Raw genomic sequence first — 25,847 nt, forward strand, 5'->3', positions numbered from 1 at the left:
CTCTTGTCCCTGCAATCTTTCCACCACCTTGTCCATTGGATTCCCCTATCTCCGAGGGGAGAGACCCCATGGAGAACTCCAACTTAGACTTTCTCTCCACCTAATGTGTGGTGACAACTGAACAAGGCACCAATGCCTCTCAGATGACAACAGAACAAGGCACCAATCTATGAGTATAACAGAATATCATTAGAAATCACTTCATTGTGTTTTTTTGTTTGGTTTGGTTTGGTTTGGTTTGGCCAGTTGTTTTTGGTTCTCTGGACTATCCTGGGTATTCCAGTAGTATAGGGGATGGGTTACCTCTCATAGTGTGGATCTCAAGTTAAACTAAGAGTTGGTTAGCCATTTCTACAAGTTCTGTGCCACCATTACCCCAGCACATCTTGTCAGCAGGACAAACTGTAGGTCAAAGAGCTTGTGGCTGAGTTGGTGACCAGGTTTCTCTTTCAGTAGCCTGCAGAGGACCTTCCCACACCAAAGAGAATAAAACTTAGAGGTGAAAGCCCCATGTAGGCACACCAGCTTGACCTCTCTATGTTCAATGAACTGTATGGATGTTGTCCCTGGCCATGGGGCTCTGATGTCAGTTAGGGAGAACAGCTCCCTGTAGCAAGGACAGGGAGTGGCTTGTTTCTTTTGCTCCTTAACACTATTTAAAAGTTCCTTTAACACCCTGACTATGTGCTGTGTGTATATGTGTGTGCATGTGTGTGGTAAGCACTTGTCTATGGATATCTGTGGACAAAACAGCTAATCCTGAATTCCAAGGTTTAACAGGGTCCTTAGCTGTAAGATGGAGCACGCAATGACCACCTTCTAGGAAGGAAGAGTGTCTATAGGAATTTGAAAATGTCACTAGGGTCATGGGCTGTGCCTTCTGCCTGCTGCAAGGTACTCTGCACATGTCATGGTAATAGTAACGAAATGACATTTTTTTCAGAAAGTCATTGCATGCTCTCCAACCCTGAGCGCTTTAGGAGGAAAGGCTATCCCTTTAACCAGCTAGGAGTTCAGTCCCAGGTACTACCTGAGGCACCCTTCACTCTTAAGTATCAAGTGAAATTGTTCTGAGATTGAATCCCTAGACATAATGCTAAGACTCATCACGATGTAGATGAAGAAATTTTTTCAGCTCTTGCTGAAAATTTTTCAGCCTTTGTATCCAGGCTCCTGTGATATTCCCTAAATCCTCTGCCACAATGACCCAGGCTCAAACTTAGCACTTCCTCTTGTTTTCTAAAATTACACTTTTTAATAAAGCTCATTAATGAAAAAAATATTTTTCTCCAAGGATGATATAAAAAAAGAGAATGAACACACACTCACACACACACACACATATGTATATATATGTGTGTGTGTGTGTGTGTGTGTGTGTGCATATGTGTATGCATATATATATATATATATATATATATATATGTATATATATATATATATATGATGTTTTCCTAAGTCTTCTAGGAACTACATCTATTCCTACAACTCATTAGTAGGAATTCTTAGCTTCATCAACTCATTTTTAACCATTTTCCCACTGATTTGCCCAACTTGGAAGTCGCCTCTGTTCCCAGACTAAAGTAATCCCACTGGCTCCTATCCCCTAATGTAATACATGAACAGATGAGGTACCCTATGGACCAAAGCCTTTGCTGTGCCATGATTCCTCATACACATGCCATAAAAACAGAACCAGCCATTTCCTATTAGCTATGAGATGCCCACTTCTGACTTGTGCTCCAAACATTAAATGGTATTTGTCTCCTAGTTCTGTGGCCCTGTTCTTAAAGGAATTGCCTTTGTCATCTTTGTTTTTGTTCCAAAGGTGTCCCTCAGCCTAATGTAACTTGGTTGAAGACAGGAGGATCTCTGAGTGACAATGTTTCCTTGCTTTTCAATGGATCCCTGTTGTTGCAGAGTGCTTCACTCGAAAATGAAGGAACCTACATTTGCACAGCCACCAATGCTCTTGGGAAAGCAGTGGCAACCTCTGGGCTCCGCTTGCTGGGTAAGTGCCCATCCTAATTGCTCCCAATGGCTCCTGCAATGTGTAAAAAGCAGGACCCAGAGCTGCTGACCCTGGAGTCAAAGTGTAGATGGCACAGGCATTTCAGAGTTCTTACCCCAGCTATCATTACCTACCTAAAGTCACTTCTAACCTGTACCATACTGGTTCTTTCTTCAGAAGTTGGTGACTCCAAAGCTATTCTTCTGCCTAAGTGACATGCAATTTTCTGCCCAGAATTAGGACTTTTCATATTCTGCCTCTATGTCTTAGCTCTCACCCATGATTGTGTACTATACTGAGGTCTGTTTTAGTCAAGATGATTTCTGGTCCTGTGAAACACACATACACGCACACACACTGGAACATACACGCAGACTCTATCTATCTATCTATCTATCTATCTATCTATCTATCTATCATATCTCTTTCTTTCTTCCTCTTTCTTTCTTTCTTTCTTTCTTTCTTTCTTTCCTCCTCTTTCTTTCTTTCTTTCCTCCTCTTTCTTTCTTTCTTTCTTTCTTTCTTTCTTTCTTTCTTTCTTTCTTTCTTTTTTTCTTTCTTTCTTTCTTTCTTTCTTTCTTCCTTCCTTCCTTCCTTCCTTCCTTCCTTCCTTCCTTCCTTCCTTTCTTTCTCTCTCTCCTCTTTGGGGCCTCCAGACATATTTCTCTCTCTACAAGAAACATCCTTCACTGCTTTTCTTACAAACACCAACCAACTTAATCCAGAAAGCCCCTGGAAGGCTTACCTACTACTTGAATACTTTGCCAAATTAAAAAAAAAAAGGAAAGAAAAAGAGAAACTCTATGATCTCTATTTAATACCTGTCAGATCCTGACATATATTGCTTTCCAACAGTTCCTTCCTTTGCATCTAGTTCCTTAACCAAAATTATAGGCCCCTCAGAGGTAGGAAGCATCTGATATTTCCATTGCTTTGCTGAGGAAACAACACAGTATGGAGCATGGCAGTCAACCAAGTATAGAATAACTTTATAATGTTATGATGGGGAAGGCTATGCCAGAGTTTCTCAATGCCTCAACCCCAGTGGCAAACACAGGATGTTAGACTGCTTTCTTTTTCCTCCTGGGTGTGATATTTGGAGTTCATCCATTATTTTCAACAAAATGAGCTGTAAGATTCAACCAGTGACACCTCTGTTTCTCTAGAGCTTGGAATCAGTTGAGAATAAACCACAGAAGTCAATGATGGACTTTGGAGATCATTTATCATCTCTCGTTCTCCAGCACCTAACCCAGGTCTGAGTGTAACATATGTTGGTTACTGAATGCAGTTGGACTACAAAAGGGTCCAGCATGAGATTTAAGAGTCATTGACAGAGCTTTCCCCATGGCCTTCCATGTTAGCAATTAGAAGGCCTATACACACAAAGAGATGCAGGTGCCTCAGCTGGAAGTCAGAATGGCTGTCATGCAACACTGGCACTTATTTATTGTTTGGGATTTGGATGTTGCTAGGTAGCCAAGGCTGGCTCCAAACTCTTCATCTTACTGCCTCAGAACAATAGGAGTGGGCCACCCTTCTCTACTTAGAGTGAATATTTGCCTCTGTTAATTCCTCTGGCATTTAGAATAATGCAGAGTGGAACATGGTTATTAGTGTTTTAATTTAGGAAACTGGAAAGTCACAGAGGAATTAAAGTCAAAATATGTAGCATCCTTTGTCAGTTCTGTTCCTGGTGTCCTCCTGGTCCTGCAGGGAGGATGGGAATCAGGGCAACTTTTATCTTCTCAAAGAACCTCTGCAGGCACCTGAAGGCTTCAAAGTCGATAACTCTGGCAGCTCATCAAAGTGTTCCAGTACTGGAATGAATTCTTCATGTTTTCTTCAAAGGCCCTCAGCTAATTTTTCTTTCCTGCTTATACTGAGGCCTAAATTTGTACAGTCAGCTCAGTTCTTCCCTGTACCTTCCTCTTTTCAAGAATCCCACTGAGCCAAGCAGCTCCCAATGCTAGCCACTTATCTGCGGGATCAGTTACTAGCTTCTCTCCACTATCCATCAACCCTGAAACTCAAACTTTACAACCTTCCTAAAATCCTGTTCTCATCACCAGATGAGTCCCTCTGTGGACTATGACTCCTTCTCCTAGTCCAGAGTTCCTGGAGTAGGGAGGAGCTGAGTCTAACCAACCTGCTTCTCCCAGTTCCTTTTCTATTAGTGATGAATGTATGGTTTTTTCTTTCTTGTAAGGAAAGCTGACCTTATAAGCATGCAGCAATGCCACATTCTAGCAAAATACATAACTCCAAATATAAATACCCTTAACACCTCACTCCGCCATACACACACACACACACACACACACACACACACACACACACAGAGCACCTACTCCCCAGACCTGTGTAAGGGCATCCATAAACACACATAACTCTATTACTACGAAAGGTTCATTTCCTCTTCATAGCTGTCTTCAAGAACACTCAAACTAGAGTGAGATGGCTTTTGTTTGGTAAGATGTGCTACACATTGTTTCCTCAGAACGAAGAGAACCAGGCGGTAAGGCTGCGTTCCCTAAGGTCCAGAAAACGCGAGTTCTCCAGGCACCCAGAAGCAGAATAAACAGCAACAACTTAACAGGAAAGTCCCTGCCTCAAGGTCTGGAGTTTGGGCTTTTTGCATGTTTTCTTTCTGAGCCATGTATTTGTCTGTGAAAAACCTCTATGCTTTTCTTATGGAACCTATACCTGGGCACTTAGGTTTCTTACTTGGCCCTCAGTCTTTGGTAGTTCAATCTGTTCCTTTCACGGTGGGACAGGTTTTTAAATGAGGCCGCTCAGGGAGCTCATATCCCTAATACACATGAGTCTTTGTGATGACAGAGATATTGATTTTCCAGTTTCAAGACTGTTATCACCTACGTAAATATCAACAGGAGGAGGTTTTTCAAAAGTTGTGGGATCAAATCTTTCAGTTTTCTGTTCACACACAAATTTCCCATACATACCTACCTGCTATGCCTTAGTACATGATCAAAATAATGTCACTGGGTGTTCCAAGCTTGTAAACAAGAGACCAAGGGGAGTAAATTAGAGATAAGAAAATCAGGAAGGATTATTAGGAAAACTGGTGATGATCTCAGCTCCTTGTCACTCAAAAGTAGGTTGGGATGGCTAAGAACAAACAAAGAATGCTGTCAGGCCACATATTTTTATTATATAGAACAATGAGATCTATGCCATTCGGGAATTTGAAATTTTGAGGATTTTCTCACAGCAGTACAATGTCATATAGAATATCATCCCACATGTAGGGCACCTAGAAGGTGTAGTTTCTAAGAACCTTACTTCCTGAGATACAAGGGATAGACTTGGAAGGAGAAATGATGTTAGGCCATCCATGAACACTGCCTCACATATTCCTGATACCACTACTTGAGATACGCATGTATTTCTTCTCTTTTAAATATAATGTTACCATTATTACACGGTCAAATATTTATTTGTTGGGCATTTGGTGATATGTGATGAGTATTTGTTCTCCTAGGACTGGGGGTCTACAGATGACTTAGTCTTTGGGAAGCTTACAGTCTCTTAAGGAGAGCACTCATGAACAAGTCTGAGGCAGTGTAACGAGTATCATTAGAAAAACATGGCCAAAGTGCAAGGGCCCTACTGAAGAAGAGCCCAACCTGTTCCTGGAAATGTCACTTGGGTTTTTGTGTCTGCCATGACACTTGTTCTGGGAAAAGAAAGAAGGACACTCCAGTAAGAGAAACTGGAATGAGAGTAGACATTTCAATGTTGTATTGATGTGGGCAAGAAGATTGCAAGAACCCCTGCAACTAATAGTAGATATTCATGAGGCCAGTGCTGCTGTAAGGATAAGCCTTGCTGTAGACAACTCTTGGCTTATTGGGACTATTTTACATCATTTTGGCACCTTGTACCCAGGTTCAGAAACTACCTATGCAGAAGTGTATATAAACACTTAAATGTGCACACTGCAGAGTATGGAAGCCCTTCAGTGACTAATTGGGCTAACATTTTATAGTGAATTATGTGTTAGGCTAACAATTGTCACTTCAGTGATTATATGTGCCATACTCTGTCCCCATGTTGAACAGGACAGTATATAAGGAGTTGACATTCTGGTAGGAAAGATGAAGAGGAAATAAGTAAACAAATAAATGTGTATATTTCTTTGTAGTTAGTCACTAAGAGTGAAATGATCACAGCAATTGGGGTGTATAATATTTGGCAGTGACTAAGTTTGGAGACGTTAGTTGCAATAGGCCCTCTGGGGAGTCCTAGATCTAACAGGTGAGATGGAGCCTCAATGCAACAAGGTGATGAAGGGGTGTCCCCAGATACGATACTCACCATGAATAGACTGACAAGAGACCAAAGGGAGGACACCAACAAAGCCCAACTTGGTGAACCAAAGAGTTAACTTACAGGAGTGTGGGGAGGGCTACATGCAGGAGTGGAGATGCCTCAAAGGCAGCTGTGACACTGAAAACCCACACCAGCATGGTGGCAGTCATGACAGTTGGAACCTTGGAGCTCACTGCAGGACTTTTGGGCAGCCCACCAGGTCTGAGTGTCTCACAGACTGGTGTGAGTCTCCTCAGCAGACCTTAATGTTTACATAGCCTTGGGGAAGGAGGTGTCTTATGCATCTGGTTGTTTTCAGAGACTTAAGTTCCTTTAGAAGTTTCTGGGTCTCACTGAGCCTTGGAGGAAATTGCTACACAAGGAGGAAACAGTGGGAAGATGCAGATCAAAACCAGGAGATTCAAGTTCAGGCCTACTAGAATAGCCAAAGACAGGGACTAAATTCCAGCAAGCAATATTTCAGTTAAAGCCACCATGTGGTGGTAAGCTGAGACCACACTCAAAAACTGTTTGGCAAATTGTTGTTAAACATAGACCTATCCCTGGTCCAGAAATTGTACTCACAGGTTATTCATTCAAACACAATGAAACATGCTCTCCCTCCCTCTCCCTCCACCCTCTCTCTCTCTCACACACACACACACACACACACACAGTTTGTACATGGATGTTCAGTCTTATTCACAATAGCTATTGACAACAGAATGAAAGACTGTGGTATACTCAAACACTGTGCATGATTCAATAGTAAAAGAAAATATAATATTGATATTCCCCAAAACATGAGTTAATCCTGAAAATAATGCACTAAGCAAAAGAAGACACATACACAAGCCCAGAAGGAAATGAAGCTAATGTATACGGAGAGTTAAAAAGCCTGCAGATGCCTGGGAGGAGAAAGGGGCTGACTAGACACTGAAGCTTTAACGGTGTTAAAAATATTCTGCATCTTACTGTGGGCCATAGTTAAAGGAGTTCAGACAATTGTGAAGCTCATAAAATTGAGATCTGAGCATGGTACACAAATTATACTTTATTAAAAGCCCAGCACTTCAGAAGAAAAGCACATGCATGCTGCCTTGCACTGAGACATGGAGTCAGACATGTGTGGGTTCCCGTCTCGCTGACACAAAACAGACATGGGGTAACTTAGTTTCATTCAATCTCTCTGCCTCTGTAAATAAAAATAAAATGAACAGCTTCAGAACAGAACATGGAAGAGTCAATAAAAAAATCTGATTTTTCAAGTGGCTAAGTCATCACCCATCCACTCTGGAGAGTTTCAGTCAATGGCCATCTTGAAGAAACTGTTTTAAGTAAACTTTAATTCTGAAACGACAGCTAGAGACACAATGTATGGCTCTGCTCTGCAAATGATGCCGTTTGCAAGTTAAGGTAAAAACTCAAAACTCAGAATGGAAAACAATAAGTTAAACCATTCCATCCTGCGAGAGCTCGTGTGGACACAGCTGGTAGCTATCAATTATTCATGATTATTGCAGGGAAATTTGGCGCTATTTGTGGCCATGCACAAACCTGTCATCATGGTGTCCTACCTCATCTTTTACCAAGAGTCGGCAGGGAAGGGTAACACAAACGCTGTGATTTCTGGGGCTGCCTGGCTTCTGCTTGTCTAAAGGAGGCCCCCACTCTTACCTTTCCAGATGTCTCCAGAGTGAATTATTTATGCAGTTTTAGGATGGATGTGATGTTTGGGTTAAGAATTCATGGAAAAGTAAGGGTTGGGACTCAAATGCATCTCACCTTACTGCTTAATCCCTGGTCCCTGGTCCCTGGTCCTCCTGCTAAATCATCTTCCATTTCTCTGCCTGACCTGTTTTTGGAAAATGGACCACATTAGGGCATCCCCTTGAGAGGCCTTCCTCCCTGTCCTACTGGCTCTGCTTAGAGAATGCTGGAGAAAGGCTGGCTGCTCGGTGCCTCCTCCCTTTCTCTTGTGTTTTTCTGGTAGATCTAGAGGACCTACAATGGTGGCTCCCCAGGAGATCCTGTTCTGGCCTCCATTTCTGGTCAGTGAGTACTGTAGTTACTCAAAAGACAGTGAGCTTCACACTATGCAATGGCTTTCTCTGCTCGTGCTACAAGAATGCAGGCAGGTAGCTAACCACAGAGCAACTCCTGGTGGCCTTCAGCCCTGTTGCCTCCAGCTCATCATCCTTTCTATTTGGGCATGCTGGTGACATTTCCTTTCCTTTCTGCAGAGCACTTTTGGGAACCTGGCAACTGGACACACTGTTCTGCCACTTGTGGTCCCTTGGGGTTCCGGCTTCAGAGGCCCCGGTGTGTGATGGCCAGTGGTCAGGAAGTGAGTGAAGCCCTGTGTGGTCCCCACAGGAAGCCGCTGGCTGGGTTTCAGTCCTGTAACATCCGGGATTGCCCAGCAAGGTATGTATGTGTAGTCACTTTCTTAACAGTACACTAGTTTTTGCTGGTTTTGAAAGGTACAATAGGGGCTGGCAAAATGGCTCAGTGGTTAAGAGCACCAGCCTTTCTTCCAGAGGACCCAGGTTTGATTTCCAGAACCCATGTAGCAGCTCACAAGCATCTGAAAGTCCAGCCTCAGGGAATCTGATACCCTCTTCCGGCCTCTGAATGCATCATGCACACACATGGTAAACAGACATACATGCAAGCAAAACACCCAGACCATCAAAGAATATAGAAACTTAAAAAAAAAAAAAGACAGCAATTTGGACTGTTTAACAGTTCAGTAGCTGTACTTAGAGAAAGTGTCAATGTAAGGAAATGACCCAGCAGCACATAGCCTAGTAGAAAACTGACCAAGTCTCTCTCTCTCTCTCTCTCTCTCTCTCTCTCTCTCTCTCTCTCACCACACACACACACACACACACACACACACACACACACTCACATATACACTCATGCACACATGCATGCACGCGCCCACGCGTGCACGCACACACACACAAATGAACAGAGATATTTTTGTATTTTTTAGTTCAGATCTGTGAGACAAGCATGATACTTCAGCCCTAATTTTCTGATTTAAACGAAATAAATGGAGAGTTGGGAGCTGGAGATCCGACTCAGCAATGAAGAGACTTGTTGCTCTTACAGAGAACCTCATCTCAGTGTCCAGTACCTCCATCCATGGCCTCACAGCCTGGAGATCCAACATGCTCTTATAGCATGCACACATATGCAAAGACCCTAGGTTCAATCCCCGACAGTGCTACACACACACACACACACACACACACACACACACACACACACACACTGATAAAATAGGAGAATCTTCCTATTACATGGTTCCATTTTCTATACCAAAGTCTACACAGCAGGTGGCTGCCCGTGTCTCAAAAGAGAGTGAGGAACAGAGTCACTGTGCCAGGCTCTGTCACAGCTGCTTTGTGGCTTGTTCTTAAGGCCTGTTGGTGCTGCAGGACTATTAGATGCCATATCTTTTAGTAACTACTGTCATTTCTAAATGGAACATGTCACACTAAGAGTCATCCTTCAGAAAGCCTAAGTCTTATGACAGAGTCCACAGGGAACCTAACCTTTTGGGGTTCACAGTGATAACTCTGCACTAAATCTTGCAGGTGGCACACTCATCATTATATTGGTTCTTTCTACCTAGTGACACTGCTGTCCCTGGGGAGAGGGGAGGACAACGACTGGGAGTCGCCTATGCTGCCCTGTCCTGGGGAGACATGTGACTCCCTGATACCACCATAGTGTTAGGATCAACATATCAGCCCTGACATCACCATAGTGTTGGGATCAACACATCAGCCTTTTCGTGACAGTCTTGACTAAGGTCCTACAGTTTTTGTTCCTAGGTGGTTTACAAGCATGTGGTCAGAGTGCTCCGCGTCTTGTGGTGAAGGATTTCACAGTCGGCAAGTGACATGCAAGCAGACAAAAGCCAATGGGACTGTGCAGGTGGTGTCCCCAAGGGCATGTGCTCCTAAAGACAGGCCTCTAGGGAGAAAACCATGTTCCATTCGTCCATGTGTTCAACAGGCCATCGACCCAGGAAACCAGGTAACCTTATGGTTGGCTGTGTTATCTATAATCAGCAATTTGTTGCTAATGAACTTTAAATGTAAAATTGTTATTAGAATGCTTAACTTAAAGTATTTGTTCAGTATTCAAATGAGAGATATAATATGCTTATATCACATGGATGAGTTTGATGGGCTGTATCATATAAGGTAATCCGGGCCAGAAGACAAAGACTTATATGTGAATCTAATCAACTTCATAAGCAGTGAGTAGAACTTTTAAGTAGCTGAGTGACTAGGGGATAGGAGGTGATTTTAAAGAGTACAAAGTTTTATAAGATAAATATGTTCTGATGAGCCACAATGCTAATAAATATTTATACCTAACAGCGCTGTATTGTATACCTTAAAAATGGTAATGGGCCACAGTTTTTCCCTTTTATTGAAAATAGATTTTTGTCCTCATATAATATATCCTAATTACAGTTTCCTCTCCCTGTATTCTTTCAAGTTCCTTGCCACCTCCCCTCCCATCCGGATCCAACTCATTTCTGTCTCTCATTAGGAATTAAAATGCTTCTAGGGTATAGTACTGTAATACATAAAATATAATATGATAAAACAGAAACTAACATATTGGAATAGGACGAAACAGACAAACAGAAGGAACAGAGCCCAAGTAAAGACACAAGAAATAGATACAGTCTCAGAAACTTGTTCACACACTCAGAAATCCCATTAAAACAAATAAAACAAAAAACATATATACATAATATATACAACAAAGGACTTTCCTTAAGTTGTTCCTGTCAGTGGTTGGTGTCACCAGTAACCACAGGAAACAATCCCCTTTAACAAATGCTGCAGTGTAGCTGTGAACTCACAAAAAGACATGAAGCCATGCTCTCTGCTTACAGGTAATACCAACATCACAAAATTCATCAAGGGCATTTAAGAGTCAATGCTATAAAATGTAGGGGGGGGGAGGAATAGACATGATTCTTCACACTGTAGGAAATGATATTTTACATACAACACCAACTACATAGGCAAAACAAGAATGAATAACTTGAATCATATCAAAACTAAACCATCTATGCTACAATGGGTTACCACTAAGACACTAACAGATACATAGGGTAGGAAAAACAATTAAATGACACATCTCTAGAAAGGAACTTATATCTAAAATACATCTTAAAAGCCACCACTCAATAGTTAACACACACACACAATCTAATTAAAGCATGAATGAGGGGTTTAAATAGCCATCTATTGACAAAGGCAATAGATGGCCAAGGAGGACATCAAAAGATGCTCATTGTTAGTTATTAAAGAAATCAACTTAAGCCATAACGATGTGCCATTTTACAGTAGTTTTTGCAGCACTGGCCTAAAAACAGATAGTTTAACAAGAAAATGCATAAGTGGATCCTGCAGGACTGTAGGTGGGGTGCAGTGGTGCAGTCCCATTGCAAAACAACCCACAGGTTCCTGGGGAGTTGAACATGACTGAGGAGGACCCAGCAGCTTCCTTGCTAGGTGTGTATCCAAGAGCAGTGAAAACACCACACGGACATTTACCGATGAATGTGATGACCTAACTACTCATGATAACCAAACAGTGGAAACAGCACAGGCAACAGTAACACTACCGCCAACATGATGAAGCAAGCGCAGAGGTACCTGAGCTCTGGCATGTTAGTACAACAAATACCATGAAAAGGAATGTGGGACTGCCACATTCTACACCGTGCACAGACCTTGAGAGTCTTGGGACAAATAATGGAAGAGAACTCCACCGTTGTGTCTAGTGTAGGCAAATCAGTCAAACAAAAGGCAGCTTTGTGGCTGCCCAGGACTGGGAATGGAGGGGTGACTGCAGAGGGCTGTTGGGTTTCTGTGAGAGATGATGATAATGTTCCAAACTTGGCTATAGTGTGGCAAACCTGAAAGCCATTACAATGTGTGTTTTAAATGATTAATAATTACATGGCCAGTGAATTAAAGCCCAATGAACTACAGCTATGAGATTAAAAGATTATATGAAATGGGTTAAGAAAGGTAAAAGTAGTAGGCAAAATCAGAATTCACTTAGAACGTACTCCACACACTTCTGCCCTGGCTGGGGAGCTCCTTGTACAGTAATAAAAATGTAAAAGTCTTTTCCATGCATAATATGATTATGAGGAAAATGAATAGGCATTATGGCTATGCAAAACTTCAAGGGCTGCAAATCAGACTTGAATTGCTTCTCCTGTAGCTGAACGTGCCTTAGCACAGGTACCTCCACCTTTGCTCAGAGCAGAAAAAAACCAAACTTGGCCTTCACTTCTTGGTTTAAATATATCCATTTCCATACTTAAGCCTAATAATTCAGAGTTGATCCCACCCTTCTCCCTTCTTCCTGAGCTTCAGGGGATTAAAGAATTGGGGAGAAGCGTAGGTCTGTCTGCAGAGCTATGATCCACTTCTTCTAACTCACAGCTGGTCCCTGGAGCTTGTCCTTGGCTGGTCCACCTCAGCCCAGGTCTCAGTACACACAGTGAGCCTGAGCACTCAGGGCACTTGAGACACTGTTCTGTGCTTCCTTCTGTTCTAGTGTCCTGGACGTTGCATGGGCCATGCCACGAGGATGCAGCACCACCACACTGCTTGTTCCCACAACAGCTCCAGCTCTGACTGTGAGGACGGAAGGAGGTACTGACCCCACCCCAGCGCAGCATGCACCTCCCCTGGAACCTCCAGGGGACAAAACTGCCTGAAATGGAATTATTCTTTGTTTCTGACATAATTGAAAATTCCTATTCAATTATGATTTATTTAGTGCCATTCTCAATAGTATACATTATACTGAAATATGGCCAATAAATACTCTAAAGGGGGAAAATGTAGCACCCAAAATAGATTTTAAAAAATATATATTTATTTACATATGTATATTCTTATATATAAATATATATTTTGAATATATTATGTAGGATATACTTATAATTTATATAAATATATATTATATTATAAATATATTGTATAATATATATTTATAACTTATATAAATAAGAATGATTTATTCCTATTAGAAGCTGTGTTGATTTGGATATTAGCATAATGATATAGCAGAGAATAAAAATAAACATTTTAGTTTTCAAAGGGGATGTTTGTTTTTTCTTTTGCATGAAAATCTGAATGGACAGGTGGTAGATTTGAGCTTGACTCAGGAGAGTATCTGGATGGCCAGCATCCCTCTGCTAGCTGGCTCTACTACCTTAGGTAATAACATCTCAGCCATCAGCAAGTGTGAGGGAACTTGCAAGTTATTCAACACAAGGAAACTTTCATTCCATCATTCTTTATTGTGTGACCTTCGAATACCTAAGTGTCTCAGTCTGCACGTGGAATATTATCATCCATGCAAACTTCAACTTAAATTACAATTAGCGAGCCTAGAGTCAGTCCCTGAGCCGTCCTGGTCATAAAGGACACCCTGTATCTGATTCTTTCTTAATGCCCCCCACACAGAATCCTGCTGAAGGAAGTGGAATGACCTTGACTGTTGGCTTGGTTACTGTTCTGAGCCTTCAGTAAGGTTTGGCAATGTAGATTCAGCAATATTTCCTATTCCCACAAGGTGATTTCAAGCCAGAACCATTCTCAAATGGAAAATGTTTGGAGCAGCTGCCCTCATTCTCAACAGACAACTTAGTTTCCTGCTTTACTGCAAAGATAGAGACCACACACAGATGTGCACCATCCCAGATGTTTTCCTTTGCAGTCATAAAGACTATCTTTACAACACAAATGCTTATATGGATGGAGCCTTTTATTTGAACATAATATACATATTTTTCTGAAACCTGATTTTATATTTAAGAATAGATTATAAACATGTTGTATCTTAGCACATCTTGACTTTATTCTATTTAAGCATGATATTTAATATTCCGCTGTTTCTTTGGTGGTATATTGCTTCAATTTTTTGCTTTTACAAACAGATGTTGCAGTAAACTTCGTAGAATGTATGTCTTTATGCTCAGAGAGTTACATTGTTATGTAGTAGACATTTAGAAATCAAAGTGAATTCATACGTGTGTCCATTTAGATATTTCCAAGTTACCATCAAACTATGTATACAATATGAGAATTATCTCCATTCTCGTTGGCATTGATAGGTTCTTAATCTTTCAATTTTCAGTCAGTGTTATAGAGTTGTTTTCTGTAACATTTTATATACATTTTGATCCCTTGTGGTCCCTTTCTTGAATCCACCTTCCTTTTATTTTTCATTTCACCCACCATCACCCTGACCAAAGCACCATCACCTCTTATGTGGTCTAGCAGCACAGAAATCATGTTGGTCTCCCTCTCTTCATCCTGCCTTTTACCAGCCCAGTCTCCATGCTACATATCAAGGGAGTGGTCCACATGCAAACCTAGTCAACTACTACTGATGAAGGCTCACCAAAACCTTTAATGTGGGCTATGTGCTCAACTCACTTTCTCCTTCTTCATTGCATTCTCTCTCTTTTCTCTCTCTCTCTCTCTCTCTCTCTCTCTCTCTCTCTCTCTTTCTCTCTGTTTCCTTCTCTCCCCCTCTGTCTCTCCCTTCCTTTCTCTCATATATATTGAATATATGATATATTAAATTATTATATTATTATATTTATTATATATTAAATCCTTATGGTCCTTGGATAAACCTTACAAGTTCAATTAAAATCAGCAATCAGCAAAAGCAAGAAGCAGAAAATATAAAAGAAGGAAAAGGAGGCATGGAGGTTCTGACTCTAATCAGTTTGGATCTTACACAAAGGATATGGAAGTAAAATGGAAGAATAGATTTGATTTGAATCATATATGGAAATTTCCAAGGGCTGTGCTTGTGTGTGAGGTGTCATGTGCCTTTTACTTGTATGGTTTTATCTGACAGATTGTCTGACCTATATTATAACCTGCTGTTTTTCGAGTTACGATGTTACTTTGCCTCGTGTGTCTGGTGGTTTGTGAATAGGGAATTAAGTTGGTTAGTAGAGAGAGCTGCTGAGGAGAGTTTCTCTGAAGCTTTATAACCTTGTTTTTTATTTCCAGCCTTGTCTAGGAGTCAGAAAATCCTGGGAAGGCCTAGATCTTTGTCCTCTTGTGTCTATTTCTGATAAATAGCCAGGCTTGGGCACCATTGACAGCCGTTAGAATTGATCTTCCTGGTGGCACAAGGATTATTTGAAGCAGGGATAGAGTGAGAGATGGAGGCAAATGAGTAGATTAGTCACTTCAGGATTCCTACTGCCATCATACATTGGTAAACACATGAGACCCAACTGTATTAAGTGTTATTTGTACAATCTCCATTTGACTTGGATGTCCCCATTCCAAGCCATTTTGTCCCTGCTCTCAAAATAGATGCCCCTCTGCATCTTTTTCAGCCAGTGAGAAGTCCTGGCCTCCTGTTGCTTTAACAGCACCCTGGACCTCTCATCCTTTGTATTTAGAAAGGACTTGCCTTCAACCAAGAGGAAACTCTTGAATTACTTACGTCTCTTTAGATTGGAGACAACAGAAGCCAACTTTGAAGAATTTCTGCAGAGAGAGCAAAGACTTATTAATAAGATGGATCACCTAACACTTTTATATCCTCTGTTTACTACCCTGTTAATTTTATTCTTTGAATGTGTGTTCAATTGGGTTTTTTGTTTGTTTGTTTGTTTTTGTTTGTTTGTTTGTTTGTTTGTTTTTTAGATATCTGACCATTGCAGCAGGAGAAGGCTAGAGAGTATTCAGTCTTCACTGTTGGTCAAAGTGACTCAACTTTTGGGAATTAAGATTTATACCCACTGGGGAAAACAAAAGAAATTAGCAGGACAATCCTCCCTGGCTCCTCTTTTAAAATGTATAACCAGTTTGGTAGAGCATTGTTTCCTAGTTAAACCCTTTGATGGTGTCTCCGCCTACTGGCAAATCCAAGCATCGCTTCCACTTTGTATAACACTCTTCTTCATGAGTAAGGTTGTCACAAGTTTCTCCATTTACTTGCCCTTTCAATGATATTTCAATATCCCTTAGAAGAGATGCTGAATAAACTGTAAAATTAGTTACAGTAATGACCAGAGTGTCCAATAGGCTTTGAGCAGATCCAGCAGGACGATATCTGGAGAATGGGAAGTCATTGGCTTGTTCTCTCAGCTCTGCAGCTTTTTGTATTTGGCTTTGTTCTTGACTTTTTTAAAAACAGCCTTCCACCTCTCTGGTCTATGTGGCAGACACTATTATACAAGTTTCATGCCTGTTCCACATCTTCCAGATTTCAAAGAGAAAGGCAACTACTGAATCACTTCACTTTAGGACCCTTTCCCAGTCATCTTTGGGAACAGAGACTGTCTCCTACCTTCTGCATATACCTTCCATGGCAATATGTCCTAGGGAACAGGAAAAAAAAATCCCTAAAAGTGGATCTGCTGAGATGCTGTCCTCTGAGGTCATGATCTTTCCAAACATCAGCAACCACTAGTTTCTTTGTGTTTTAGACTCCACTTTCCAAATAGATTTGGTCTCTGTACTCACTGGTTACAAATCTACACATGGCCTGGATGTAACTCTGACCACACACCATTGGGCAGGTGAGGTTGCTGGCATATGCATTCTTGTTCATAGTGCAGTATTTTCAGGGCTTAGTAACAGCAACATAAGGCTTGTGAACGATGTTCAAGTGACTTATCATAGTAGTAACTCTCGTTTGCCTAAACTCATCGGCTCTAGATTGCCAGGAGAGTCCACTCTTGGGTTATGCATTAATTTGAAATTGGAAGTCCCTGGGAGCATGCAGCTTGTTGGCTGTGGTTTGTGGGTTTTGTGTTTTGTTTTTGTTTTTGTTTTTTTTTTTGTCATGTTTTGAGGTGAGGGTATGCTCAGCCTCAGGTATTGGACAATGATGTCACTATTACTCTAAACTGTATGGCATAGAAGCAGGGGTTAAATGTGTGTGTGTGTGTGTGTGTGTGTGTGTGTGTGTGTGTGTGTATACCACTGTTGGGAATTGAACCTAGGCCCTTTGTGCTTTCTGTGGCTGAGGTAGAACTTGACCTCTGAGTCCTCCTACTTCAGAATCCCAAGTAGCTGGAGTTAACAGGCATGCTCCCCTCCCCCATGCCCAGTTCAGGCCTCGGTTCTAGATAGAACACACTAAGATGCATAGAACTTGTGCTGGCCATCAGTGGAAGACCAAAGCCTTCCCTGGTGGTCAGGAATCCTTTGCGTTGATTTCACACCCCATTGATTTTCCCTGCATACACCTGCATGCAAGCACTCACCACTGGTATCTCACAGAGCATTGCTCTCTTCCTGCCTCACACGTGGCAGCTCTGCGACTTGCTGGTCCTCTTTGCGGGCTTCAACTTCATTTCATCCATTTCTTCTGTTTTATACCCATGTGGTTGACACTCTAAGCCTTAGATAAGTGTTTGTTGACTATTTTCTAGTAGCTCTTCATTTTTAATCAAATGTCTCTGTCAATTTCCAGAGCCTTCCTAGCATATCTAATGCAGGGAACAGTCTGTATTCTGAAGTATCTAATTATCTTTATTATGGTCAGATTGCCCCACTACTCTGCTTAGCCAGCTATGAACAGTACAAATCAGTTTTCTAAGGACGCCTTTAGTACATTAAATTCAGAGAAGGAGAAAGGGCTTGATCAATGCCAGAAAACAGTGGCATCTTCTCCCATTTTGCACACACACACACACACACACACACACACACACACACATATTTATTTCTTTTCATTTCAGACCTGCCTTTGGAAGGAACTGCACCTTGGGGCCATGTGAAGCATGTTGGCGTGTGGGCCCCTGGAAGCCCTGTACAGCAGTCTGTGGCAGGGGCTTCCAGTCTCGCAAAGTCGACTGCATTCACACAGGGAGCTGCAAAATTGTGGCGGACAGATACTGTGTGCAGGTGAAACCAGCTGCCTGGAGGCACTGTCTCGGGCCTTCCTGTGATAGTACGTACCCCTCTCAGGTATCACCAGTTCCCAAGAAGCCTGGTCAAAACCGGGACACTAATGTGCCTTCCTTGTCCAGGGGAGGGGTTGTGGGCTGCAGCATTGATTCTTAAAGTAGTAGCAGCCATTCCACACACATTTTCCTTTGCAGTCTCCTCTGCTAAGAGCAAGCCAATGGTGCTCATATAGGTGAACAAATGTCCTAACATTACATAGTGAATGTAACTTCCTGTTACTCTTGCATGGGATAAGTATGAGACATTCATAAATTTTCCGAGGAGCCCATGACCCTACAAAAAGTAACCTCTGCCCTCAGCACTGAGAGAAGTCACGTGGGTGAGAGGACCTGTGACCACAGGAGTGCTCAGGGTGTCACAGGAAGCCACTGGCCCTGTGGAGAAGTAAGCCCACTGTGTGCCTAACATTAGTGCAGAGCAGGAGCCCCAGGCATGCCTCTTTACTTGCTCACGCTCTAATGAACCCATGCTATGGATTCTTTTCTCTCTTTGTTCTTTCAGGAAACTGCACGGACACAACTCACTACTGTATGTTCGTAAAGCACCTTAACCTGTGCTCTCTGGCCGTCTACAGACAAAGGTGCTGCCAGTCATGTCAAGAAGGGTAAAGCTTTGGCAAGGTTGTGATGCTGCTGTGCTGAGAAGCTAAAGCTAAAGAGGCTCTTTTCCCAGTATCCCTGGTTCAAAACCACGTACTCTTAAAGTCTCTAGACACGATGATCAAGTGGAGGTTAATGCAGAAACAGTACCCGATACAATTTTATAAGGTTAACTTTTCCAGCGGTTGTTTTTTTTTTTTTTTTTTTCATTCCAGTTCCTATAAAGGATATAGTTTAGGACTAACACAAATGCATCAACAGCAATGTGTTGCTCTCGGGACCTCATCACAAACACATCATCACCTGCTGTGCTTTGTAAACCAGCGAAGAATGGTACATCCTGAAGTCTGCAACTGAGGACTTCGCTCAAGTTGTAGAGTTTCAACACATTTATGCAGTATTTATGTTTTAAAGGTTTTGGCCAGTAGCCTTTCAAATGTTGGCACTAAAGGCATATCTATAGATCCTTATGTTTATTATGTGAAGAGGAGACAACCTCACTGGACAGCTTATAACACCAACCGAGCCAAGGATTCTCCACAGATAACATTGTCTTCACTCTTAAAGCATCTATGGAAGAAAACACAGTAGGTACAGCTGCCACTTTCATAACTACGGAAGCCTATCTGTGGCCAAATAAGGCATCTTGGAAATCAAAGAAGAGGAAAAGCTAACCTTTTCTACTGATGTTGAAGTATATTCAAAGCTTTCTTTTAAGAGCTGTGAATGAAACTTTATCTAAGCACTATTGCACACAGAGATCCAAGCCTTATTAGATGTAATTTATGCATACAGTAATATTCCTGGGGATTTTTATTTTAGAAAGTATATAAGAGATTAATCTAAATAAGAAAATGTAATAGTTGAAAGAATTGTTTATGGTAAATGATTATTTTCATTTGAGCCGATTTTTGTAGATAAGTCCAAAGTCCATTAGAATTATGGTGAAATAACAATTTGGGGGTTAGGAATTAGAGCTGGGATTTGGGTTGTGCTTTGGGAAAGAAGGGCTGAATTCATCTTGGACTAGCACTAGGATTCGGTTAGGTGAGAAAGGAAGGTACATTAGGGCTAAGACCAGGGCTGCCTTTAAAGTTAAGGGCTACCGTTTAGGGTTGGGCCTCTACATCCAAGGCTGCTGTTCGTGACATTGGAGTAAACTTTTGCTCCTTGGGAAGGGTCAGGCTAGCATCCAAGTTCACCTCCTACAACTGATTTGGCTATGGGGACCTTTCCATGATATTTTACCAGTTGTAGCTTTAGATGCTGCACAACCCCAAATAAGTGGTCCTGTTTCTTTACTCGGTGTCCCGGCTGCTTGCACACATAGCACCCACGGCCTCCTGGCACACAACCTTTCCTGAGGCAGGTTGTGTTGGACCTACCTCCTGATCAACATGTGAACGGCACATTGTGGCTTTGGGTTTGTTTGTAGAGAGGCTTGCTGAGCCTCTCTGCCATCTTCTGAGCACAGGTCTCTCTCACATTCCAACTTCAGCCTCACCGACACTGGGATGAACACTACTGTAGGTGGAGGGTTTGGTGGTCTGGAACAGACAGGGACAGGAAGAAGCACACCAGCCCTTGAGTTGTTAGTCAGCAATCACATACGATTGTTGGACTTATTAAATTAAAACAAAGATCATTTGTAAAATACTCCTTGTATATATTTATTCTATGACTCCAAGGTGCAATATTTTATTTTGTACAGTACATAATAAAGACATGGGACATATATTTTTCATACTAACAAAATTTCTTATTAAACTGCTTCACCTTTGTATTTAACATTAAAAAATAACCTATTTTCAGTTGTTATCATACTCTCATTTTGTTAACATTCAAATGGCATTCCTGTGTACTGTATTTTACTACTGTTTTTTTTTTATAACATGAGAGATAATGTTTCCCTTTGATGATCCTTAATTCAAAAATAAATTCACCTTTAGTATCAAATAGAATCCTTGGTGGCTTCTCTGTGTTGTGCTTTTGCTAAACATTGGAGCTGTCTTCTCACCTGTCCCCTTGTTAGCTTCATAGCTCCCTTAATTGAGTTGATATCCCAGATTGTCCTTTGTATGTGTTACAGAAGGAGCAATCACAGAAACTCACTGATTCCACGTCTCAATTCTTTATGTGTTTGTGAATCATACTTTGAAAACTATTTTGACAATAGCAAAATTAAGTAGATGCCTGGGATAGATAACCCACAGGCACAGATGTAGATGCAACATCTACAGAGAGCAGAAAGCACAGATTTTAGTACATGCCTTGTCTCAAAACAGAATGTCCCCTGTTAGCATTATCCCTTTTCTGTATTTTCTGTAAATTCTGTAGTTTCTATTAGGGTTTGTTTTGGCACTGCACATTTTATGGATCTTGGCAAATATAGAACATGTGTCCATTTTATTATACTAAAAATCTCTCTTCTTTTAACTCTATTTTTCCCACTTTAATTTTGTGAAGGATGGCTCTTGTGTGTGTGTCTTTGTTTCGTGCATGTGTATGTCCAGGCATTCCATGCCCAGTACTAACTAGTTCTGATCATTTTTAGAAGATCACTGGATGCTTCCATGTGGGGCTATGTCTGCGTCCAGTATTCTGTTTCGTGGATCTATTGTCTGTTCTTGTATCAGTGCCACATTGTTTGTTATCCTTTTGATAACTCTTGAGGTTGGTCAGTGTCAGTCCACCGATTTTGTTCTTCTCCCTTAATGTTGTTCTGACCAGTAAGGGTCTTTGACTTCTCCATGGTAATGTTCAAATCATTTTTTTTCAGTATCCATTGCAGGGGTGTGCTCTGCAAACACCATGGTGAGCAGTATTGATCTTATCCATGTGAGGCAAGCTGTCATGAGGTCCAGCTCATCATGACTCAGTAGCAGATGTTTTCAAGAGTCTGACACCAGATCATTTATTTCAGGCATACTTAAGCACAGTACAATTTAGAAAAAGGTTTCCGGGTGATAATTCAAAAAAAGTGTACAACAAAGCTCAAGACATTATTGATACTCTTTGTAAAATGCATGCGACCTCTTTCATAAAGATAGGTTCTATAGATTGACTGCATATGACATGCTAAAGGACTGAGGAAGAATCTGGTGTGGCCTCAGTTGTACAGACAGCGGAAAGGTCACCCTATAAACCACATCTGCTCCCATTTGTAAAGTACACAAGACATCTCTCAGAAAGATGCCCTCTAGATTAACGGAGAAAGCAGACTCCATGTAAACAATTCTCAAGCGAAGGATCTGGGGAAGATACACTACAGACTGGCTGAGATAAACGTAAGAGTCTTAGGGAGCCAGGTGTGGCCTGGTCATACAGGTGGCATAGAGGTCACCAAGCTATTAATCACATCTTTTCCTAGAGACAACCCTGCATCAAAATTCCTGGTTTCCCTAACGCTTATCTGTGAGCACACGAACTTAACATCTCCTACAATCCATAAAGTAAACTGCTAAGATTTTGATGGAGACTATTTTGAAGCTACAGATTAAGTAGAAAATTGTCATCTTGATAATAATGGGTCCTCCTATCAGTTAATGGAGAGCATCTATTTAAATGTTCTTTTATCAGAAATCTGTAGGCTTTCTTCCATAGATCTTGAACACATATTTTTCAACTTATGTTACTTAATCTTGAATGATTATAATGTAAATAGAGTTGTTTTTAAAATTCAAATGGCACCTGCTTCCTGTTGGCACGTAGGAAATAAACATTTCCCTCCAGAAGTTCTGGAGATTAAACTCAGAGCCAGGCAAGCACTCTACTGTAAAGCTACATTCACAGGTTAGTAGTTGACTTTTATATGTTAACTGTGTAGGCCACATTATAATTACTTATTCATTCTAGAAAGTGTTGTTTGGTTTGGGGAAATTGTTTTACATAAATTTTGTGTCATGAATGAACAGAGTTCAGTTCCTTTCATGCCCATGTGCTTCTGACTGCTTTTCTTGCCTTACTTCGTTAGCCTAGGCCTCTAGTCTGTTAAAAATAGGTTTGGAGAGAAATCCTTGACTTGATCCTAATCTAGTGGGAATGTTGCAAGTTTTTCATCATTAGGCATGATATTAGCTAAACGGTTCTTGTGTATAGCCTATGCAGCTAAAGAATGTTTTTCTCTATTGCTGAGAGTCTTTATCATAATAAATGTTGAATTTTATCTCAGGATAAGTTGGTCTCATCGGGTGATTGTTTTGGTCTGTTTATGGCATAGATTTTTTTTTTTTTTTTTGCCAAAGAAACAAACTATATTTTACTTAAATCTATTGTTTATGTATTAAATAAAATTGACAGGAAAGAGAGAGCTGTTACTTTCTCACAGGAATCATATAACTAAAAATTTACCCCTTACTTTAAAACATACTAATATGAAGATATAATAATAATAAATTAAAGAATCTTTTTTGTTGCTTTTAAGTGTGTGTGTGTGTGTGTGTGTGTGTGTGTGTGTGTGTGTGTGTGTGTTCATATGGGTGCATTTGGAGGCCAAAGGTATCATAACTCTTTGAAGCTGGAGTTTTAGGCTATCACAGGGCACCAGACACAGACCTTTGGAACCAAACTTGGGTCCTCTGGGGGAAAAAAGAATTAATCTTAGAGAGCCATCATCTCTACAGCTCCCAAAATTTGCAATCTTATTCAGCAGCACTGTAGTTGCTTATAACTTAAAAAGCTAAAAGTTAATTCAGCTATTTAATCTCAATAGCAATGTAATTAAAATATTTCACACTAGTAACATTTCATATGTGAATAGCTGAAGTGATATAAATTTTTAATTAAATTTCTTTTGAAATTTTCATATATGAGTTGTTATAAATTGGTAAAAATTTAAATGCTAAACCAGTCTTATAAGCTGGAATAAATTCTACTTATTCATAGTATTTGATTATTATATAAGTTGTTGGATTCTCTTTTTAATATTTTGTTGAGGATTTTTGTGTTTGTTTTCCTGAGGAGTCCTGATGTGTGGTTTTCCTGTATTATTTGTCTGGTTTTAGTCTTAGGAAGATGCTAGCTTCTTAAAGTGAGTAGATGCATATTACCAAAAGTGTTTGAAAGTGTCCCAGCCTTTGAGAAAGACTGTGTAGAATTGGAATAATCTCCTCCTTTACTTTTTAGTGGAATTGACCTGTGTCTACTGCTCTCTGCTTTTGAAGTTGTTCACTTTTTCTCAACCTTTTAAAGAGATTGGCTTATTCAGATTGTCTATTTCTTCTTGCATAAAATTTTGCTTCTTGCCTGCATGGTTTCTGAAGAAATGTTAAGTGTAATTCTTATCTTTACCCCTCTATAGGTAAGATTTTTTTCTTTCAATATTTTTACCTTTAATTTTTTTTCAAAGCTTAAAAATTATGCATTTGTTGTTTAGGAGGATTTATAAGACTTACTTTTCTGTGTGAGAATGTTTACTTGTATGTATTTGTTCACGTTTGCTTGCATGTATGTATTTGTACCACATGTGTGGTTGTGCCTATGGAGGCTAGAAGAGGGCATTGGAGGCCCTGTTTCTGGAATTAAAGGCCATTATGAGCAGCCATATAGGTGCTGGAAGCCAAACCCAGTTCTTACACAAGAGCAAGAAGTGCTCTTAACCACCAAGCCACCTCTTCAGCCCCATGTTGTAGCCCAGACTAGCCTTGACTTGTGATACTCCTACCTTTGGCTCTTCAGCAAACCCTAACGGATTGCACCATCACAGCTTTAAAGTATTTTAAAGTATTTTTTTCTTTAAAGTTTTTTTTTTAATATTTTTCTTTTTTTCCCCAGTTTTATAATTCTGAAGAGAAGTTGTCAAGCTGAGAAATCCTGGCCCTTCTCACCTTAGATCCTAGCCCTCCTTTTATCTCTTTTCCACCCATATTCCTGCTATACTCACTACACTCATCTATCTATCTATCTATCTATCTATCTATCTATCTATCTATCTATCTATCATCTATCTATCTATCTATCTATCTATCTATCTATCTATCTATCTATCTATCTATCTCATCTCTTGCTATCCTCTTGCTCTCCTGCTATTCTCCCCTCTCTGGCAGATAACCCTGTTCCTGTCCAGTCTGATGGCCATATTCATTGTAGTTTTTTCTCCCTCTGCTCTGGATATTTTCTCTCTTTTACCTAGGATAAAAATCGTTCCACTGTAAGAGCACCCGACTGCTCTTCCGAAGGTCCGGAGTTCAAATCCCAGCAACCACATGGTGGCTCACAACCACCCGTAACGAGATCTGACGCCCTCTTCTGGAGTGTCTGAAGACAGCTACAGTGTACTTACATATAATAAATAAATAAATCTTTAAAAAAAAAATCGTTCCACTAACCATATAATGGAGTATTCCTGTTAGCAGTTCCTTTATTGTGTCCCTCGTGTAAAGTTTCTTTGTGATTCTTTCTTAGAACATTTCTCTCTGCTTAATTGTATACCTGTTCTTGTACCTATTTAATCCATTATAGACCTCATTATAATCATAGGTATTTTAATCTCCCAATGTCAGAATTCTTTCATGCCTTACACTTACATGTGTCATTCTTGCTCTGATTTGTCTTCCCCTTCTTCCCCGCGTTGCTTTGGCTCATGGTATATAGGGAAAAAAATAAACCTGACTAACAGAGGTCCCTAACAGAAAGTTTTACCATACAAGTCTGGCATGAAAATGTTCTGAAAAAGAGAACTGATTCCAACAGCTTTTCTTCCCTGCAGGCAACAACAAACACTAGCCGCTGCCCTCCTCTCATGTAGCAAAGACAGCAAGTATGGCTAAGCCAGTAGGCTTTGCTCCAGGGTGTGGCCAAGGTCTCCATTTTATTAAATTACTTATTTTGTTCTTTGAAATAATCTAATTACATCATTTCCCTTTCCCTTTCCTTTCTTAAAAC

The 25,847-nt window shown here is 40.7% G+C and overlaps 1 protein-coding gene across 3 annotated transcripts in view; it reads left to right on the plus strand.

Annotated features, from left to right (window-relative positions):
* Positions 1–20,926, plus strand: part of Adamtsl3 (ADAMTS-like 3) — a 279,052-nt gene extending 258,126 nt beyond the window's left edge. The window contains exons 24-30 of one of the 3 annotated variants that reach the window (XM_006507893.3): positions 1,829–2,011; positions 4,512–4,628; positions 8,590–8,773; positions 10,195–10,399; positions 12,962–13,059; positions 18,138–18,366; positions 18,868–20,926. In XM_006507893.3, the coding sequence (XP_006507956.1) occupies positions 1,829–2,011; positions 4,512–4,628; positions 8,590–8,773; positions 10,195–10,399; positions 12,962–13,059; positions 18,138–18,366; positions 18,868–18,906 (1,055 nt within the window). In that variant the 3' untranslated portion in view covers positions 18,907–20,926. Of the gene's footprint in view, positions 1–1,828; positions 2,012–4,511; positions 4,629–8,589; positions 8,774–10,194; positions 10,400–12,961; positions 13,060–18,137; positions 18,367–18,867 lie in introns of those variants that run through there. The other 2 variants (NM_001190374.1, XR_378247.3) reach the window with 2 other exon arrangements.
* Positions 20,927–25,847: the final 4,921 nt, after the last annotated feature.

Source organism: Mus musculus, chromosome 7 (genome assembly GCF_000001635.26).
Source record: "Mus musculus strain C57BL/6J chromosome 7, GRCm38.p6 C57BL/6J".
NCBI classification, from domain to species: Eukaryota; Metazoa; Chordata; class Mammalia; order Rodentia; family Muridae; genus Mus; species Mus musculus.